General features: G+C 37.4%; 1 protein-coding gene across 1 annotated transcript in view; it reads right to left on the minus strand.

Annotated features, from left to right (window-relative positions):
- Nucleotides 1–338: 338 nt before the first annotated feature.
- Nucleotides 339–19,858, minus strand: part of LOC101740215 (adenylosuccinate synthetase) — a 32,962-nt gene continuing 13,442 nt past the window's right edge. The window contains exons 3-10 of the mRNA XM_038020418.2: nucleotides 15,165–15,298; nucleotides 10,645–10,790; nucleotides 9,511–9,716; nucleotides 5,050–5,204; nucleotides 4,321–4,445; nucleotides 3,557–3,683; nucleotides 2,960–3,080; nucleotides 339–2,303 (exon numbers count right to left, since the gene is read on the minus strand). Of these exons, the coding sequence (XP_037876346.1) occupies nucleotides 2,251–2,303; nucleotides 2,960–3,080; nucleotides 3,557–3,683; nucleotides 4,321–4,445; nucleotides 5,050–5,204; nucleotides 9,511–9,716; nucleotides 10,645–10,790; nucleotides 15,165–15,298 (1,067 nt within the window). The 3' untranslated portion in view covers nucleotides 339–2,250. The remainder of the gene's footprint in view (nucleotides 2,304–2,959; nucleotides 3,081–3,556; nucleotides 3,684–4,320; nucleotides 4,446–5,049; nucleotides 5,205–9,510; nucleotides 9,717–10,644; nucleotides 10,791–15,164; nucleotides 15,299–19,858) is intronic.

Raw genomic sequence — 19,858 nt, forward strand, 5'->3', positions numbered from 1 at the left:
GTCCTGTAAAGTCGCTTAAACCAAATTCACCTTCCACCCCTTGATATGTATAATATTGGTGTGTCATCCGTGATTTAAATAAATTCATGTAGTTTCATGTTGGAGTTTTATTTTTATTGTCCGCGTGTTCGTGTCAGGCAGGGATTGACCGGACTAATAACGAAATAAAGGTCTGCTTTGCAACAGAAATGGCTAAGACGGTGGTACCTACCCGTGCGGGCTTTACTAATAGATTGATTGCCACCAATTAAGTTTTAGTACAAGCAGTTTTATAACTTCCAGACGCTCCAAGTCCCAGCTCGTATAATATAAACCATGCATTAGAAAAATAAGAACAATTAAAAGAATAAAACATTTTATTCGCATACATAATAACTGCATCAAAATATTTACATTAATAATTAAAGATATCACATAAAACACTTCACAATGTAAATTAAGCGATGATATTAAAATGTAAGTACTAAAAAACAAATTCGTTCATTCAAATTTCAAACATAGATCTTTGGAATGGGAGAGAAATTAGATATTAGAAGAAAATTTAAGAAATGTTAGTATTATATTTTAAAATAGTTTAAAACAATTTAGAAAAAGAAAACATTACAAGTCCGCGTTGCCAGACAACAACCAAAAATTAATTGCTAAAAAATAATTTTGATAAATCATAATAAAACATTCATTGCCTGCTCTCTCTGTGGTCATGATAAAAACAAGGGTCTTGATAAATTTGTGCAATCAATTAAACATTATTGCGTTCATAAAATTCACTAGAATTTTTATATTGTAACGATATAATATATTCAAACCACAATCGAAGCAAAAAAAAAAACAATATAGATACTTGTATTTTATGTTACGATCTCGATTTCTTTACATATTCATCGAACCAGCAATGATATCTCTTATAAGAATTGCTTATCTAGAACTACTGTGAATAATATAATGGAAATGTATAAATCTATTAAGTCAGGTGTTAATAATGTATTAATAAAAAAACATTTTAATTCAAGTTTAAATGATTTGTGCTTTCACTTCAAAATATGTTTTGATCTTGACAAGTTGCCAATCCCTATATTGTACATTAAAGTTTCGAAATCCAATCGTGGCATTGTGATCACTAAAAATGCTTAAGTAATTATGTTATATGAAAAAAATACTCAAAAGACCTACTTTAATAGATGTGAAAACAAAAAAAATTATTATATATGACAATATTATTTAATTTTACAATACTTATTGCTTTTAGTTGCGAATCATTTGAATACTTTTGGATAAATACGAATCAAGTAAAATGTAGTTACTGTGTATATCTCTACACTGGGTTGGCACGAAAATGTCGCACAACGGAAACATTTTTTTTTTAACAGGAAATAATTTTACCAACGTTTATATCGACAGCACAGCCTTAAGGTCGATTATCCATGATCATATTTTTAAATTACACTTTTTAAGGAACTGTAATTAGGATAATTTTTTTCTAAACAATTTGCTATTCTAGATTATAATTATTTTTCGCGGTTATCACGCGACAAGACAGACTATCGTAGTAATCCGAGTAAAAGCGATATTTTTTTTATATAGGTCCCGCATTTTGCTCCTGATGTAGAGATTTCTTTATTCGATCGAATTAAACTAATTAATTAACTTGGGCTTGTTAAACAAAAAACTGCATTAATTACTTATTTAAAAAAAAATACTGCTCTTCCGTTGTTTGGTCGGTCGATATGATTGATATCTTTATTCGAGTTTGTAAGTGACATAATTTAATTGTACTTCGCATTTCAAAATTACTTTTTCTTAAGCGAGAAAAATGGATGACAATTTTTTCTACATACAAAGGATATTTCATATTTTTCTTCCTTTCAAAAAATAATGTATGTTTTAGCCTTTTAGATCTCTTAGTAATATTTTCACGCTCTTTATCTTCGGATTCGTCGTACCCTGAGTCTACAAGATATTTTAGCGCCTTAGTAACAGAAGTCGACGTACTTACTTTAAAGCGCCGCGTAGGTCACCGGTGACCTACACGGCAGTCAAAGGGTTAAAGTACATTTCTAATTAATCTATGAACGTTGCCATATGCAGTTTAATACGAACATACAAGTTAAAATACTGAATCATCGACCGACCGAGCACGGGGAGCGTTGAATCAGCAAGCCGGCGCGTGCGAGTGTCGACTTGCAGATAAAATTAACAGTTACAATAATGAAACTAAGTAGCGACGCGAAGACGCGATGCCGGGCCGCGATGTTAGTCGACGCTGATTATCGACTCCCGTCCTTGACCCACGCCAATGTATTTAACTGTAAACAAAAAAGTAATTTAACTAAGTTAAATTTAGAGAAAGAAAGAGAGTATTCTTTAGTGTACACTAACAAAAGAAACAAAGCAAAACATTGAGTACAAAAAAAAAGTACAATGAGCGGTCTTATCGATATTGTGTGCGCGGAACTATATAGTTGTGTATAACAGATGCGACATCTCCAACATTTATAATAATAATAATATATATACATATATAATTTCACTATTTATTTTTCTATCCATAATTTTAAATATATAATAATATAAATGTTGAAGTTGTCGCATCTCTTATACACAGTATTCCCAATTACATGAGCAATCTGATTTAACGATAAAAAATGAAGAAAACCACAATACTACTACACATCGAAAAAGAAGTTTCACTTCATTCACGGGCACCAAGTTGCACGCGCGCAGTTTTGTTTATAGACTAGCCGTACTCGCCCGCTTCGCTGGGCATTTAAAATTAACATTATTATTTATTGTCATTATTATTAGTGAGTCCAACACTCATATAAATATTAGCCTATCCATTAAGTACATGTATTTTCTACATGGATACCAAGTTTCAAGTCAATCGGATGCATGGTTCAGTAGTTATAACGGAACATCCGTAAAAACCACTGTAGATATATATATTAGTATAGATACTGACCGGGCACCTGCAGGAAGTCCTCGATGGCCTTCACGTAGGCGCGGGCCTCCGCCGGCAGCTTGTCCAGCTCTCGCACGTGCTCTATACTGCACGCCCAACCGGGTAAACTAATGTATTCCACCTATAGAGCAAAAAAATAAAAATAATATGGTTACCGAAGCTTATAGACGTCAACAACATAAATGCCAACACGTCAGTACAGATCCTCCCGATCCATTAACGATGCTTTTAGGTACCACAAGCACCGGTTACCGTCCTCGTCGAACCAGACGCTTGCGATGAAAGGTCCAAGGAATAACATCGTGTAATAAAATCAAACCCGCAAAATTATAATTTGCGTAATTACTGGTGGTAGGACCTTTTGTGAGTCCGCACGGGTAGGTACCACCACCCCGCCTATTTCTGCCGTGAAGCAGTAATGCGTTTCAGTTTGAAGGGTGGGGCAGCCGGTGTAACTATACTGAGACCTTAGAACTTATATCTTGAGGTGGGTAGCGTAATTACGTTGTAGATGTCTATGGGCTTCTGCAACCATTTAACACCAGGTGAGCGATGAGCTCGTCCACCCATCTAAGCAATAAAACAAAACAAATTTACCTCTACATTACTAAGTTCCACCATCGAAGACGGGAAATAATCAATCTTCTTGCCATTCAGTTTGTAAGCGACACCGACTTTTATTTCCTTCAGGGTATCCAAAATATCCAGTTTCGTTAGGCACAATCTGTAAACAATAAAAAGTATAATTAGCTAGGTTATTTTTAATATTATTGGGGGAATTCCCGGAAAGTATTTTGTATTCAAAAATATTGTTTCCTCTGGCCCTCCGACTTTTGTAGTCAATTTAATTAGCTTACAAAGGTAGTAAGTACAGTTTAAGACAGTTTTGTTCTAGAATATTAATATAAAAATTCGGTCCATAGCTGTGGTAGCTGATGCTAATAAATAGCTTGAAGAGAAGTTGAACATTTCGTCTTTTCGCATTAAAAGTGTACAATTTCCAAAAATATTCGAAATGTGAGTTAATATGCGGAATCATTTGGTATCATCAGTATTTTACTCATGAATACTATCAAAAGAGCGTAGTTTAGTTTTTTTTTTTAGTATACCTATGTAACAAAATTAATACATCACTTTATCTTACTATAAAAGACAGATAATGTATAAAAAAATAAAAATAAAATTGTTGCAAACATGATTAATATTAAAAATATCACAAGTTTTAAAAACCTTTAAAACACTCTCCCGTAAGATTAGTAAGTTTTGAAATTATACAGTTTTAATACGAGAAGACGAATTTTGTGTCTTGCGGCGGGTCTGTCCCCTTGTCTAGTCTAGTACCACTCATGGGATGTACTCACGACGTGTACCCGTTGACCATGGCGGTGTAGCGGACAACGACCAGGTCGAGCCAGCCGCAGCGCCGGACGCGTCTGGTGGTGACGCCGACCTCGTGCCCTCGCTCCTGGAGTAGCTGACCGGTCTCCTGTCAACCATTCGTATAGTCTTCACTATTCCTTTATTTATTAACAACATGAAGTGTAAATGAATATGCAATTTCGAAAAGGGCACATCTCTGAAAATGTAAAATGTTCAGGAAATGAAAAAAAAAATTAACTTTTGAGATATATTTTAGTGTTATATATCTATGTCCACACTAGTATGTATGAATATTTATATATAAATATGTGTTACTGATAAATAATGTCTTCATTCGCTAATGTAATTAAATAGATGAAGTGTAATCTATACTTCTATATGAATAAATGAATCTACAGTGGCTTTTACGGATGTTCCGTTATAACTACTGAACCATGCATCTGATTGACTTGAAACTTGATATCCATGTAGAAAATACATGTACTTAATGGATAGGCTAATATTTATATGAGTGTTGGACTCCCTACACCAGTTGTGGGGGCGTTAATGATGAGAATCTTTGTGGGGGTGAGAAATAATAATGTTACTTTTAAATTCCCAGCGAAGCGGACGGACAGCTAATTGACTTATATGTTACTTAATGTTGTTACTGTTAATGTATATGAACATGTCTGGTTTGTGTAACACATTTCAATGGTTCGAGTACTAACATCGTGCAGCTCCGTCGGGAAGGGTCCGTCGCCCACGCGCGTCGTGTACGCCTTCACGACGCCCAGAACGTTCCCGATCACGTTGGGGGGTAGGCCGAGACCGGTCAACACGCCGCCTATGCTGCAATTCGATGACGTCACGTACGGATAGGTACCTGAAATTAAATAAATAATAGTTTAAAAAAAAATATATTTTATTGTAAAAAAAGCGTGGGTGCATGATGTTGTTAGTTATAAATATTTTTCTGACAGATATGAGTAAAAGAATTATTATTTCAATAATATCTTAAAAAGCAACCTACGCTTTTTTTTAAATAAAATAGATTTTTTTTACACTATTTTCAATTTAAATTTATTATCTATTTTTAGTTGAATTTTATATAAAGCGTGTTTTTTAGTTTTTTAAACTATTATTTATTTTTAATTTTTTAGTGAAATTTTCTATAAAAGCGCATTTTTAAAACTATTAAGTACTTTAACATCAATTCCTGCCTTATCGATTATAGATAAAAATTATATAAATTGGCAAATCTTATTTTGCAAAATGAATAATGGAATATTATTATCAAATTAGTGTATTGTCATCGGTCCTCGATAAATCTACAAAGTTGGAATGAAATCTGGCCGTTTAAAGTGGGTCAAAATCGCGTCTAAAGGAGTCAGTTACAAACATACATACATACAAGTGAAGACAAATATAAAATGTGTAAAAATTTTTTTTTTTATTGCTTAGATGTGTGGACGAGCTGACAGCCCACCTGGTGTTCACTGGTTACTGGAGCCCATAGACATCTACAACGTAAATTCGCTACCCACCTTGAGATATGAGTTTTAAAATTTATTGCTGTGGTAAAATCGTGGAGACATCGATTGCATTTTCTTATCAGCTTTAAATAAATTAGTTTTTTGTGATTTTGTAGTGCTTACAGTTCTTTCGCCTTTTTTTATTTCTCTATCTTATTCTAATAACTTTCAGAGCGCCTTTTTTTTAATTTACCCGGTTGCTACTGTAGCGCTACCCTTATTTAGAGGATTTTAACGGACACTTTTTCACACACAGAGACGGTTCTCCTTACCTCTACACTCCATAGCAGCGAAAGGCAGTTTTTTATTTATTTTTTATTGATAGCATGGGTGGACGAGCTCACAGCCTACCTGGTGTTCAGTGGTTACTGGAGCCCATAGACATCTACAACGTAAATGCGCCACCCACCTTGAGATGTAAGTTCTAAGGTATCAGTATAGTTACAACGGCTTTTATTTTCCCTAGTTAGTTTTTTTAGTGCTAAAATCGGTGGAAGAGCACACTGTTCACCAAGTGCTAAGTGGTCACCGGAGACTATAACGTGCAGTTTCAAGTCCCAGTTTTTTTAGTACAACGGCTGTCTCATCCTTTAACCCGAAATCTTACCTGCACTTATGCAGTCCAGATAGACACCATAATGAAATATGGGTGAAATAGAATAATATCCACAATAAAGACTATAATTCTAAAGTGTGATGGCTATTATTTATTACCAATTAATTTCTAATTAGTTATCTATAGATTTATACTTAAAATTACACAATTGGACTATCATCAGCTTGAAAAATTTAGGATTATCTTAGACATATCGTCTTCTCACATTAAAACTGTATAATCTCAAAACTAACTAATTTTACAGGAGAGTGTTTTAAAGGTTTAACATGTGATATTTTTAATATTAATCATCTTTCCAGCATACATTTTTTATTTTTTACCAGAATATCTGTCTTTTAAAGTAAGATAAAATTATATATTAATTTTGTTAATAGTAATCAAAATAAAGGTAAACTAAAAAATAATTAAAACTAAACTACGCTCTTTTGACACTATTTATGAGAAAAAAAACTGGTGATACCAAATGATTCCGCATATTAACTCAATTTCGAATATTTTTGGAAATTGTACACTTTTAATGCGAAAAGACGAAGTCGTCGTGGCCTAAAGGATAAAACGTCCGGTGCATTCGTATGTAGCGATGCACCGGTGTTCGAATCCCGCAGGCGGGTACCAATTTTTCTAATGAAATACGTACACAACAAATGTTCCGATTGACTTCCACGGTGAAGGAATAACATCGTGTAATAAAAATCAAACCCGCAAAATTATAATTTGCGTAATCACTGGTGGTAGGACCTCTTGGGAGTCCGCACGGGTAGGTACCACCACCCCGCCTATTTCCGCCGTGAAGCCGGTGGGGTAGCCGTTGTAACTATACTAAGACCTTAAAACTTATATCTCAAAATGGGTGGCGCATTTACGTTGTAGATGTCTATGGGCTCCAGTAACCACTTAAAATCAGGTGGGCTGTGAGCTCGTCCATCCATCTAAGCAATAAAAAAATATATGGCAAAAGTTTCCAGCAGAAACCAGTTTTAAATTGTCTAAAATACTCAATACTGTCACTTATCAATTCAAAGATTCACTATCACGTACCTGCATTATCTACAAGGCTCTAATACCCGAAGATCGATTGAAACTATTCAATCATTTTATTAATACCAGGTACATCTTTATCCGTAATAATTGGACGTTTACAAGTCTTCCTCGGGATTAAGATAAAGGTCTGATAATTTTTGATATATACAAACTAACATTTTTTTTGTAGACGTGATTTATTTATCTATAATTTGTTTGTACACTAAAAAACATTTTAATTTAAATATTTATTTTAATCTAACTCAGGTGAGTATATTTTTACACATGATACTTAATACTTCAAATCAATAGTTGTACTAATGTGAAACGGGTTAAAGTCAGTTATGTTCGGATTGCAACGTTTCTATATTTTGGGTATTGCAAAAGTGAAACTGGTGGTAGGGCCTCTTGTGAGTCCGCGCGGGTAGGTACCACCACCCTGTCTATTTCTGCCGTGAAGCAGTAATGCGTTTCGGTTTGAAGGGTAGGGCAGCCGTTGTAACTATACTGAGATCTTAGAACTTATATCTCAAGGTGGGTGGCGCATTTACGTTGTAGATGTCTATGGGCTCCAGTAACCACTTAACACCAGGTGGGCTGTGAGCTCGTCCATTCATCTAAGCAATAAAAAAAAAGAAATAAAATCTCAATATATAAAAATGAATTGCTGTTCGTTAGTCTCGCTAAAACTCGAGAACGGCTGGACCGATTTGGCTTATTTTGGTCTTGAATTATTTGTGGAAGTCCAGAGAAAGTTTAAAAGGTAGATAGATAATTATGAAAATGCTCTCAATTAAATAAACATAACAATTTTGTTTTCCCTTTGATGTGTCCTCGTCGGACGGATTCCTTTTGTTTGTTTTAAGTTTATTTTATACAAAAGTTTAGGTCTTTTATTTATCGATTGAGGCACTAAGAAATCTGCCGGGTCAGCTAGTAAAAAAACAAATACATCTTATATCTAACTTAATATCTTCTTCTTCGGGTGGCTTCTAACAGTGATCAGGGCTCATAATACCAATCCTCTACCGTCTGCTTAAGAAACCCGATACTGGTTCTTGAGCAAATATATTTTTCAGTTTATTTCAATTGCTCTGACAAAATTATATGCAAAAAAAACCCTCCTACCCTCATCCACTTACATCTGCACCTACCCCTGGAAGAGATCCTCAGATTTGTGAACATCAAATCTAAGTTAACGCATATACCGAAAGCGTCACTAAAATACACGAACCAGCACTGATTTTTTGGTACTGGGACCGAAAACGTGATCCGAATGTCTAATTATTTTCACACATGACGCGTTAATATTTACGTTAAATGTTAACATGTAAACAGAGATATTTTCGGGGGCATCACTGAATTCGTTGAGAGATTTCATTTGAGGCGTACGCGGAGACTTCTCTAGTCAGAGTAACGCCCGCGTGCAATCATTACCCTAGCGCCCAAATGTAACAAGTTGATTGAGCACCCAAACCTTACGATAAGCGTCTCACCCATTGAGTTACACGTCATATCGGATCCTCCCGATCCACTAACGGTGCTTCTAGGTACCTCAAGCACCGGTCATCGTTCTCGCAAGGGTTCGACGAGTAAATTAATCCTCAGACACAGCCCACTGAGTTTCTCGCCGGATCTTCTCAGTGGGTCGCGATTCCGATCTGTTGGTGGATTCAGCGAAGCATGGCTCTTGCTTTTTTTTTATTGCTTAGATGGGTGGAAGAGCTCACAGTCCACGGTTAAGTGGTTACTGGAGCCCATAGACCTCCACAACGTAAATGCGCCACCCACCTTGAGATATAAGTTCTAAAGTCTCACGTATAGTTACAACGGCTGCCCCACCCTTCAAACCGAAACGCATTACTGATTCACGGCAGAAATAGGCAGGGTGATGGTACCCACCCGCGCGGACTCACAAGAGGTCCTACCACCAGTAAAAGGCTAGGGCCATTATTAGCAATTATCTCAGGTTGAGCCCATGAGCTCAAATACCGACAAAAACAAAAAAGAGGTATGCATACCGAAATCTATATCCAGCATGGCGGCATTCGCTCCCTCGACTAGCACCTTCCTGCCGGAGCCGATCTCCCTGTGCAGGTACGAGACCGTATCCTTGACCATCGGCCGGACCAGATCGGCGTACGCTCGGTACTTCGACAGCTCGCTATCGATGTTCAACTCTAATGCCGGGAACATGCGTTTGTACGAGGCCACAAGGGTCCGGTATCTGAAAATGACATACAATCAAGATATTTGACGTGACAACGTCTTATAATTCGATGGAGCCGGCTGCACGCACGAAAAAGCATGACTCATGAGGCGTTCCATTTAAGGCTTGAAGTGCAAGCGAGAGCGCGCAACGAGCGACAAAGAGGCACAATCGGCCTCCGCCTTCGGTAGCGTTCGACATCTATCTCTCTCCCACTTGAGTGAGCGATGCATTCGCGTGGACAGCTGCTATACAATAATACATTTACATGTTTTCGTCAAGTATGAAGTTCAGTGAAAAGTGAATGTGGTGTCAATTGTATATAGCAACGATAATTGCGATAATTGAAAAATGAAATCATTCCATCAGTATTTTCTTATGACGTTGTCACGTTCAACTATCGTCAGTAAACAGACTTTACAGACAACCATTTTTTTTTATTTTATTGTTTAGATGGGAGGACGAACTCACAGCCTGGTGTAAAGTGGTTACTGAGGCCCATAGACATCTACAACGTAAATGAGCCACCCACATTGAGATATAAGTTCTAAGGTCTCAAGTATAGTTACAAACGTTGAAAACTGTATTGAAATTAAAACGAAATGACATTTTCATTTGGTCAGCGTATGGTTTTACCAAAATTTCGACGAACACTACAATCGTCCGCGACACAATGTCAAATCTGCAATGTAATACAAACAGCGGTAATAATATAACGACTGTTGAAGAACAGTAAAGAAAACTGATATAAGCTACCACGACTCGCCATAAACCAACTTTAGTCATAAGTTCGATATGAGTTCTAAGGTCTCAAGTATAGCTACAACGGCTGCCCCACCCTTCAAACCGAAACGCATTGCTGCTTCACGGCAGAAATAGGCGGGGTGGTGGTACCTAGCCGTGCGGACTCTCAAGATGTCCTACCACCAGTAAGAAATTCACTTACTTGTCTTCGAACAGACTGAAGTCTCCGAGCAGATCGCCGATTCTGATGCCGTTTCTGGTTGCCTTCGCGGAGTAGGCCGGCCCGATGCCCTTTTTCGTGGTGCCGAGCGAGTTCTTACCCTTCTCCGCTTCCTGGAGACCGTCGACCTGGAATCAAAGGGCATGCGAACTAACAAAATCCGCGATAACGTTCTTCGCATTTGACAAGAAGAAAACAAGGAATGCTGTGCTTTATTGTCGTAGAGGCAGACGAGTTTAAAGACATTTTTTTTATTGCTTAGATGGGTGGACGAGCTCACAGCCAACCCGGTGTTAAGCGGTTACTGAAGCCCATAGACATCTACAACGTAAATGCGCCACCCACCTTGAGATATAAGTTCCAAGGTCTCAAGTATAGTTATAACGGCTGCCCCCACCCTTCAAACCGAAACGCATTACTGCTTCACGGCAGAAATGGGCAGGGCGGTGGTACCTAACCGCACTGACTCACAGAGGTTCTAGCAACACCCATCTAAGCAATAAAAAAAGGCTTCCCAAGAAAGCCTCATGAGGCCACGACTCTCAGCATTGAGGATTATAGACGCAAAGAGGAGTAAGGAAACGTTTTCTTGAAAATTGTATTAGGACGTAATTTAATACCCCGATTGACAGATACCATCGTCCTGAATCAGTCATATAATTCGGTTTCAAGTTTGGGATACTCGCTATCCGACAAAATTGAGAATTCGTTTTTGGATGCAGCGAGCCGTCCGTGGGTTGTGCAAACAAGGTAGAAGTGAAACCTTAAAGTAACATCATCTCATTTACTCGCAGGCTAAATCCTATTGGTGCATATGCGTTTGTCTCTTTTTTACTGTTGCTTTTGCGTTTCATTGCGTTTCAAATAACAAAGTTCTTACTTCAAAAAAGCTCACTCTTAAACACGCACTAACCACTTCGGGTAAATGATAAATTATATATATACCGAGATGATACCGGCATCTCGTTTTTACCATCGCACCGCCCGCCACCGGAGTAGAGTTCATCCGTACTACCTGGAGCCACTGCGGTCATCCACAGTGCGTTTCCAGAGATCTTTTTTGCCACGTACCATCCGGCTATGGAATGAGCTCCCCTCCACGGTGTTTCCCGAGCGCTATGACATGTCCTTCTTCAAACGAGGCTTGTGGAGAGTATTAAGCGGTAGGCAGCGGCTTGGCTCTGCCCCTGGCATTGCTGAAGTCCATGGGCAACGGTAACCACTCACCATCAGGTGGACCGTATGCTCGTCTGCCTACAAGGGCAATAAAAAAAATAAAAAATAAAAAAATAAAAAAAAAACTATAAAACACAATTTCAAATCGATATTTATAATTCGTACAATGTATCGTAATAAATAAGATTTGCTTTGACTATATCAAAGCGTGTATGAGATCTTTATGCATTAGGGACATCATAAATCTGTATTGTTCGGTGTTATATTTTTAGTACGTATAATGTGCGGAGTAATTTAAAGTAGATTTTTATCAAACAGCCCAATATCGTATTTTACTGACGTTGGTTTATGCTCCATTAAAGGTTTTGCGTTCGTAATTTCTGCGTATTATTATGTTTATTATATTTATTTGTATTGCTTAGATGGGTGGACGAGCTCACAGCCAACCTAGTGTTAAGGTTTATTATATTTATTACAAACGAATGTAATCTAAATGACCGTTCGCAGCGATAGCTTCGCGTAGTAACACATTCAACGAAGCAGAGATTTAATTTCACGAAGGAAGGGGTCACTGACAACTAGAGCAACAAGTAGAACCCTATCTTTTAGTAAAATTCATTATAGTGTTTTAAAGACTGCAAGTGCTTAATTGATTTGGGTTCGGGAGAAAATCGCCTGACTTATACGCTTTGAGGGTTGCATATCAACCTGCATCCCAGCCTCAAGCGAGAACTCAATCGAGACTAAATATTTCGCGCGGACCATTAGGAGTCGGTTTGACAATAGACAAGTTTGACAATAAACAAATAGTATGTCTGCGTGTGTGTCAAATATATGGTAGTGTGCGTAATGCTTTTTTTAATGATTTAATGTATTTTTTACGCATAATTAAAAAAAAAATAGCATTCTGCACTCCTACTTTATATTCTCTATAAGTGTGAGAAATTTCACGCTCCTACGTCCGCGCAATTTTCGTAAAAAGGGGTGTAAAGTTTTTGCTTCATATATTAATATTTTTTTATTAATTATTATTAGTATATTTGTTTTTATTTGAATCTGTTAGCTTCGATGTTGACACTTCGAGCGCGTCTCATGAGATGCTTCAAAAACCAATAAAAAAGTTTAGGTACCTCTGTTTACTAATCATTGCATTATACAACTTTCAATTTCCAATAGAAAATATTATGTAATTACAAGAATCATGCACAATGAATTATTATGAATAACGGACGTGACATTTCCGCCCATTGCACACACACATACGCGTCCTATCTCTGTTTGTCTTATCTGTACTATTACTAGATAACATTTACATAACAATGTTAAAAGTTATTTTCGGGGGAATCCCATTTTAGTGCAACACAATGTATTTATGTACATACATATTATTATAACGTACGAACCTATCAGTCATCTAGATGGATCTACGTTCCATAACAAACCGTCGAGATATTTAAAAATCTCGATGTTGCCACAAAAGAAAACTTTCTGCCTACTACCAACTAACTTTTTTTTGCTGGAGTCTAGTAAAACCAAGGTAGATGGATGATGAAAGTAGTAATCTTATGGCTCCTCTTCACAATCGGCCATGATGGGCCAAAAAATTATCGTCCATCATCGCCGCCATGATCGGGCATCTCTCGACACAATCGTGAACGTTCATTTACTGACTGTCTACTGATATGTTAAGACGTCTAGGTATCGATGATGGAAATCGATGAGATCGCGGCTGCGGCAATATTTTTAGTTAGCTCATATAGTCATTTAGTTAATGTGCGCGAAAAAAGAATCGTGATTTTTTTTTTTATTTCCCTTGTAGACAGACGAGCATACGGCCCACCTGATGGTGAGTGGTTACCGTCGCCCATGGACTTCAGCAATGCTAGGAGCAGAGCCAAGCCGCTGCCTACCGATAACGATAAACAAGATGGAGGAAGAGAAGGTGGTGGGTGGTGGTTATCAATCGGAACAAAACAAGGTCCACGCAACCATAGTTTTGTAGTCGACACAATTAACACACACTCGAGACAACTACATCCTGGCTGATCGGCGATAGTGTAGACGCTCACACAATCATGGGCCATCATTCCTTTGATCTACCGACACAACGCCGATTGCGCGCGATCATACGCGATGATGGCCGATCACACACATTTATGCCCTCAACACTATCGTGAGTTTCTATAATCGCCCATCATGGCTGATTGTGAAGAGGAGCCATTACTCTACTAACTACCACTGCTCCTATATCTTTATTCATATAACAACGTGAATTCTAGTAACAACGATAAGAGATAGGTCGATTGCATTAATAATGCCTAATAATGCCTCTATGTACCTACCTACCTACAACTACTACCAACTAGCACTAAAAATTATAATTCGATTAATTGCCGAGCGTACATTATGTATGCACTTGTACACGCAATACTAAGTACAGTCTTCGATATTTTTTATTTATTCATTAGATGGGTGGACGGACCCACCTGGTAATAAATGATTACCAGACATCAATAACACATGGTCCCAAGCCTCAGTTTTATACTACAACAGCTGCCCTACCCTTCAAACAGAAACGCATTACCCCTTCACGGCAGAAATAGGCGGAGTGGTGGTACCTACCCGTGCAGCTCACAACACTCCCTTCCACCAATAAATCCACGTATATACGAAATTGACACCTCTACTTAAACGACTAACGCCAGCCAAGTACCTGTTAATGTGATTAGAACTACTTTGCCGGTTTATCTCATGTATTTTTTAACATCATTTTATTTTCGAAGTTTCGTATGTTTTACAGTTTTCGTAGTCACGAACGACGTGACGAAAGATTAGCTTAATTACCTCTAATTTCTATATATAAATAAGTATATACAGCCGGCATTAGTGCGCCATTTTGAAAAAGCGGCACGATACGAGAACCCTCTCATCGGTGCCGCCATTCGGAAATGTAGATACCGGCTGCGAGTCGACGTCACCCCAAACACTTCATTTCGGATCCTCCCGATCCACTGACGGTGTATGATGCACCGGTCACCGTTCTCGTCGAACCCGTCGCTTGCGACGAAAGGCTCGGCGAGTAAATTAACCCTCAGACACAGCTTACTGAGTTTCTCGCTGGATCTTCTCAGTGGGTCACGTTTCCGATCCGGTGGTAGATTCTACGAAGCACTGCTCTTGCTAGGGTTAATGTTAGCAATGACATCAAGTTTGAGCCCCATGAGCGCACCTACTTGTTAGGTTACTCTGACATAGCCTCTCAAGGCTCAAGGCAAGGTAAGCTGAGGTAGTAAATAAAATTGAAAAAAAATCACGAAACACTATACCTGTTGATGTATATCGAAAACAAGATGAGCCCTGTCCGAGATCACGAGTCTGCCTTCGCAACCCTTCATGCCTTTCAGCTCGTTCTTCTTCAGCTCCTCAAACAGTCCGGGCAGGTGGATCACCACGCCATTACCTAAGGGAAGTAGTGATCTTATTATTCTCTCTCTCTCTCACTCTCTATTCGATCTTATTCTCCACGATTACGGTCCATCCACTTCCACGGTGAAGGAATAATATCGTGTAATAAAAATCAAACCCGCACAATTATAATTTGCGTAACTACGTGGTAGGACGTCTTGTGAGTCCGCACGGCTAGGCACCACCACCCCGCCTATTTCTGCAATGAAGCTGTAATGCGTTTCGGTTTGAAAGGCGAGGCAGCCTTTGTTACTATACTGAGACCTTAGAACTCATCTCAAAGGTGGTTGGCGGCATTACGTTGTAGATGTCTATGGGCTTCAGTATCCACTTAACACAAGGCTGTGAGCTCGTCCACCCAAATAAGCAATAAAAAAAATAAAAATTACAATTCGTTGTGTCCAAAGACAACTTACTTTCCTCACCCCTGATCAAAAGCTATGTTTACCTACCGCCGATTACTTACAAGCGCGTCAAAAATGTGTAATTGATGATTTTTAGATCACAGCAGTGTTGAGTAACTTACATAGCTGTGGATATCTATATATATAAATGAATTGCTGTTCGTTAATCTCGCTAAAACTCGAGAACGGCTGGAGCGATTTGGTTAATTTTGGTCTTGAATTATTATATTTGTGGAAGTTCAGTGAAGGTTTAAAAGGAAACGTACACAAACAAAAAACGGCTCCAACTTTGAATCATTTTACATAGCCCGACCCATAAAGTTTATGATTCAAAGGAATTAACAAAACAATATTTACCCCGTCTTCAAAAAAATTTATGATAATCTCTAATGGCAAGACAAGGTAATGAAACATTCTGTACCGCTCCGTGCGACGCGGCGACGTCACAGCGCTACCATGGCGAAGTTTAATGTTTATTTCGCATTTAAAACGCTCCATTGCGTTCCAAGGTTACGCTAATTTACTATGCACGATATGAATTAAATTTCGCTACGTTAATGTTCACAATTGTTTCTTTTTTTTTTTTGTTCAGGAGCACAGCTCTGAGTGTCACCAGTTTTTTTTCCTACCTATTCTAGTAACCTCGACGGGTTATAGTTTTTTTTTCACAGGAGAAAATCACCGGTTCCCCACCCGCGCGGCAGGTGGCATGTGGCAGTTGAACTTCACTAAAAACTCCTGCCGCTCACAACCGGCGCCCTACCTCGGACCGGGTCGGAGCCCAGTCGGGGCTATTGAGACGGCGGGACAGGGTTAGAGGGGTTATACTAGATTCTCCAAGCGATTAGGTGAGCTCACGGGGCTCTAACTCGAGGACGTTGCTAACACTAGTCCTAGCAAGGGCAGTGCTTCGCAGAATCTACCACCGGATTGGAAACGCGACCCAGTGAAGATCCGGCGAGAAACTCAGTGGGCATGTCACTGGTGGTACCAGCTTTTCGTTTTCAAATAAATATTTCAAATCTTTTAGAACAAATTGCGGTCTCTTGACAGTTTGCCTATTTCTGCCGCGATGCTGTGATGCGTTCCATTTTGATGGGTGTGTGTCAGTCGTTATGCGAACAGTTGAAACTCCGACCTTATGTCACAAGGTTGGTGACATTCAAGTATTTTTTTTATGATTTAGGAATTACTCGTGGTCCGGAGGCCTTTCGTTTCACTAGGACAGGTGGGCGAGCAAGGGCTCAGCCAGGAGAGCGACATTCCGGTTGTGACGCATATACACTATGGTAATCAGCAGGCGGGTCGTGAATTGGTTTACGCCCTTAGTATTGCGGTTGCCTATAGACATCACTGACCACTGTCCATCATAAGAACTGCATCGTTGTCTGCCTACGGAGGTCATAAATGGATTTCCGAATTGGCCACCTAAGCCGATAAGTCGAGTCGGACAGAGCGCATCTGCAAATTCTAGTTAGTAAAATAAATTTTCGCTTATGCCTTAGCTACTAATAACGTAAGCGAACAGATCACGTTGCATGACGAAATATTTCCATGTGATTCTGAACTAGACAATGATATAGTTTGTAGAAGCGGAAGTTTGTTTAGGTTTTAAGCGTTTACAATTGACTGGCAGCTGATAAGGTAATTGAGATTCAGCGGAATAGGCTTGTTACTAAATTTTTTTTAATTGCCAACTCATTAGACCCACGTTTGGTTCGCGGACTGGATCAATCGTTTCTAAAACAACTTAACGACACTGGGGCGATTGTTTAAAGTCACCCACCAATCAGAATGCTCCCTTTATCATTAGATTCCGACAACAGAGCAGTTTTGTTTATAAAAAATAATCAGCCGCTGCATATATGTAGTGTGACGTCATTATATATGTACATTAATCTGCATTCGTGTGTTCCAAGTCTGTTCGATGGATACGATTAACGGTCTCCTAACATAGTTATCATCAGTTGGGCCATGACCTCATATCAGGAAACGTACTCCAATAAAAGTTTCATGTTCATGTTAAATAAACAAAAAAAGATTACAGAACGCCTTTAAGCCTATACCTAGAAACAGTGCGGAAACATAACGGTTATTTGAAAATCGACGATCACTATGCCAAGTATGCTAAGTAAAGTAAAATTAATTGACATTTCTCAAAAATAATAGTTTAAAGAAACTAACAAAATAGAAAATTAATTTTAATAAATTTGAACTGGACGATAATTTTTGTTGTTGTTGATAAATTGTGTTTTTTAGAAATTATATTTAAATACGAATTACATATCGATAAAATGATGAAATATTCCAAGATCATTTAGGCATTTTTAAGTGAGCACGTTAGTTAAACAGACAAAAATAATATAAATAAACAATTCATTTTTTTTGTCTAACCTTAAACCAAACACTCATTGACTTCGGGTGGCTTAACAACGCCATTTGCTGAAATAGCTTAAGTGTTATTGTGTCTTTAAAGCAGTTAGTTTCTCTATAGTATTATTATTCGCCAATAGATGTAGGGAAGAGTCATAAAGTTGATTATCGATAAAGTTGATTATTGAAAACACGAATAAAACAACATTTTCTGAAAATAAATCGTAGCTAGATCGATTTATCGCCCTCGAAATCCCCTGTATACTAAATTTTATAAAAATCGTTGGAGCCGTTTCCGAGATTCAGATTATATATATATATAGTATATACAAGAATTTCTCGTTTAAAGGTATAAGATTAAAAATAGTGTAAAATAAATTATTTAATTATAAAAAAAAAAAAAAAACTATTTTTGTGTTCATTTTCTATAACAGCGTCTTTGTTAGTTTTTTTAAACTATTATTTATTTTTCATTTTTTAGTTGAATTTCAATTTTTTTTTAATATTCAATTGTCATCGATCCTTAATAAGTATACCAAATTTCGAGTTAATCCGTCGTTTTGAAGGGGGTCAAAATCATGTTCAAAGATTCCGTTACAAACATACATACGTCTGAAGCTAATAAAAGCGTATTAAAAATAGGTACTGAATTATCTTTCTTTATTAATTTAAAACGGTAATTCAGTATTTAAAAAAAATGTCCCTTAATAAGTATACCAAATTTCGAGTTAATCCGTCGTTTTGAAGGGGGTCAAAATCATGTTCAAAGATTCCGTTACAAACATACATACGTCTGAAGCTAATAAAAGCGTATTAAAAATAGGTACTGAATTATCTTTCTTTATTAATTTAAAACGGTAATTCAGTATTTAAAAAAAATGTCAATTAGTAAAATATTTTGTATCTCAGGAATGTGGACAAGATAGGATCATAATAACAAATTACATTATTATTTTTGCAACGTTTCGATCTTTTATTAGACCTTCATTACGCTTACGCGACTATTCCGAACCGATATTGAAATTGAAACATTATTTTCCATAAAAATTCATATTTTTATAAAATGTTTTTTATTTTTTATTAAACACTTTTTGGCGTGAATATACTTAGTCTGGCCATAAATACTGTTACAATTAAAAATAAACAAAATATTACATTTGAATTTGGGATATTTATGTATTAAACTAACACACTGTAAAAGTAATAAATGTTATTTGCAATAGAAATTTTCTTTTTTCCTTTGTCTCAGTATTTATGGCAAGACTAGGTAATATGCGTGATTTTATGTGATTAATATATTTTGTCAAATTGGTCTTTCCACTGGTTCGAACACGTTGTAGAAACATACTATTGTGGTTTATTAAAGTAAAGTCCACAAATTCGGTGAAATGTAATAAAATCTCTGGACATTATTCCTTGAGTTCATCCAAACTCCAATATAAAATCCCCACCATTTTATCGAAAGCTCATTTCATTTCATTTAATTACATTAATCGCCTAAAAGTTATTAAAAGAGTCAGCTTTTAATGTCTTGTCGGTACACTAGGACTAAAAAGAAGGTAAGATTTTTTTAGTCGCACCGGCAGATCACTTTACACCAAATATAAAACTAGATTTACAAGAACACTGATTAAATACTATTCCAGAAATTAGGTAATCTCGATTATATTGTTACAAGTATACTTTTTTTTTTATTGCTTAGATGGGTGGACGAGCTCACAGCCCACCTGGTGTTAAGTGGTTACTGGAGCCCATAGACATCTAGAACGTAAATGCGC

The sequence above is a fragment of the Bombyx mori genome, chromosome 25, assembly GCF_030269925.1.
Source record: "Bombyx mori chromosome 25, ASM3026992v2".
In the NCBI taxonomy this organism is placed as follows: Eukaryota; Metazoa; Arthropoda; class Insecta; order Lepidoptera; family Bombycidae; genus Bombyx; species Bombyx mori.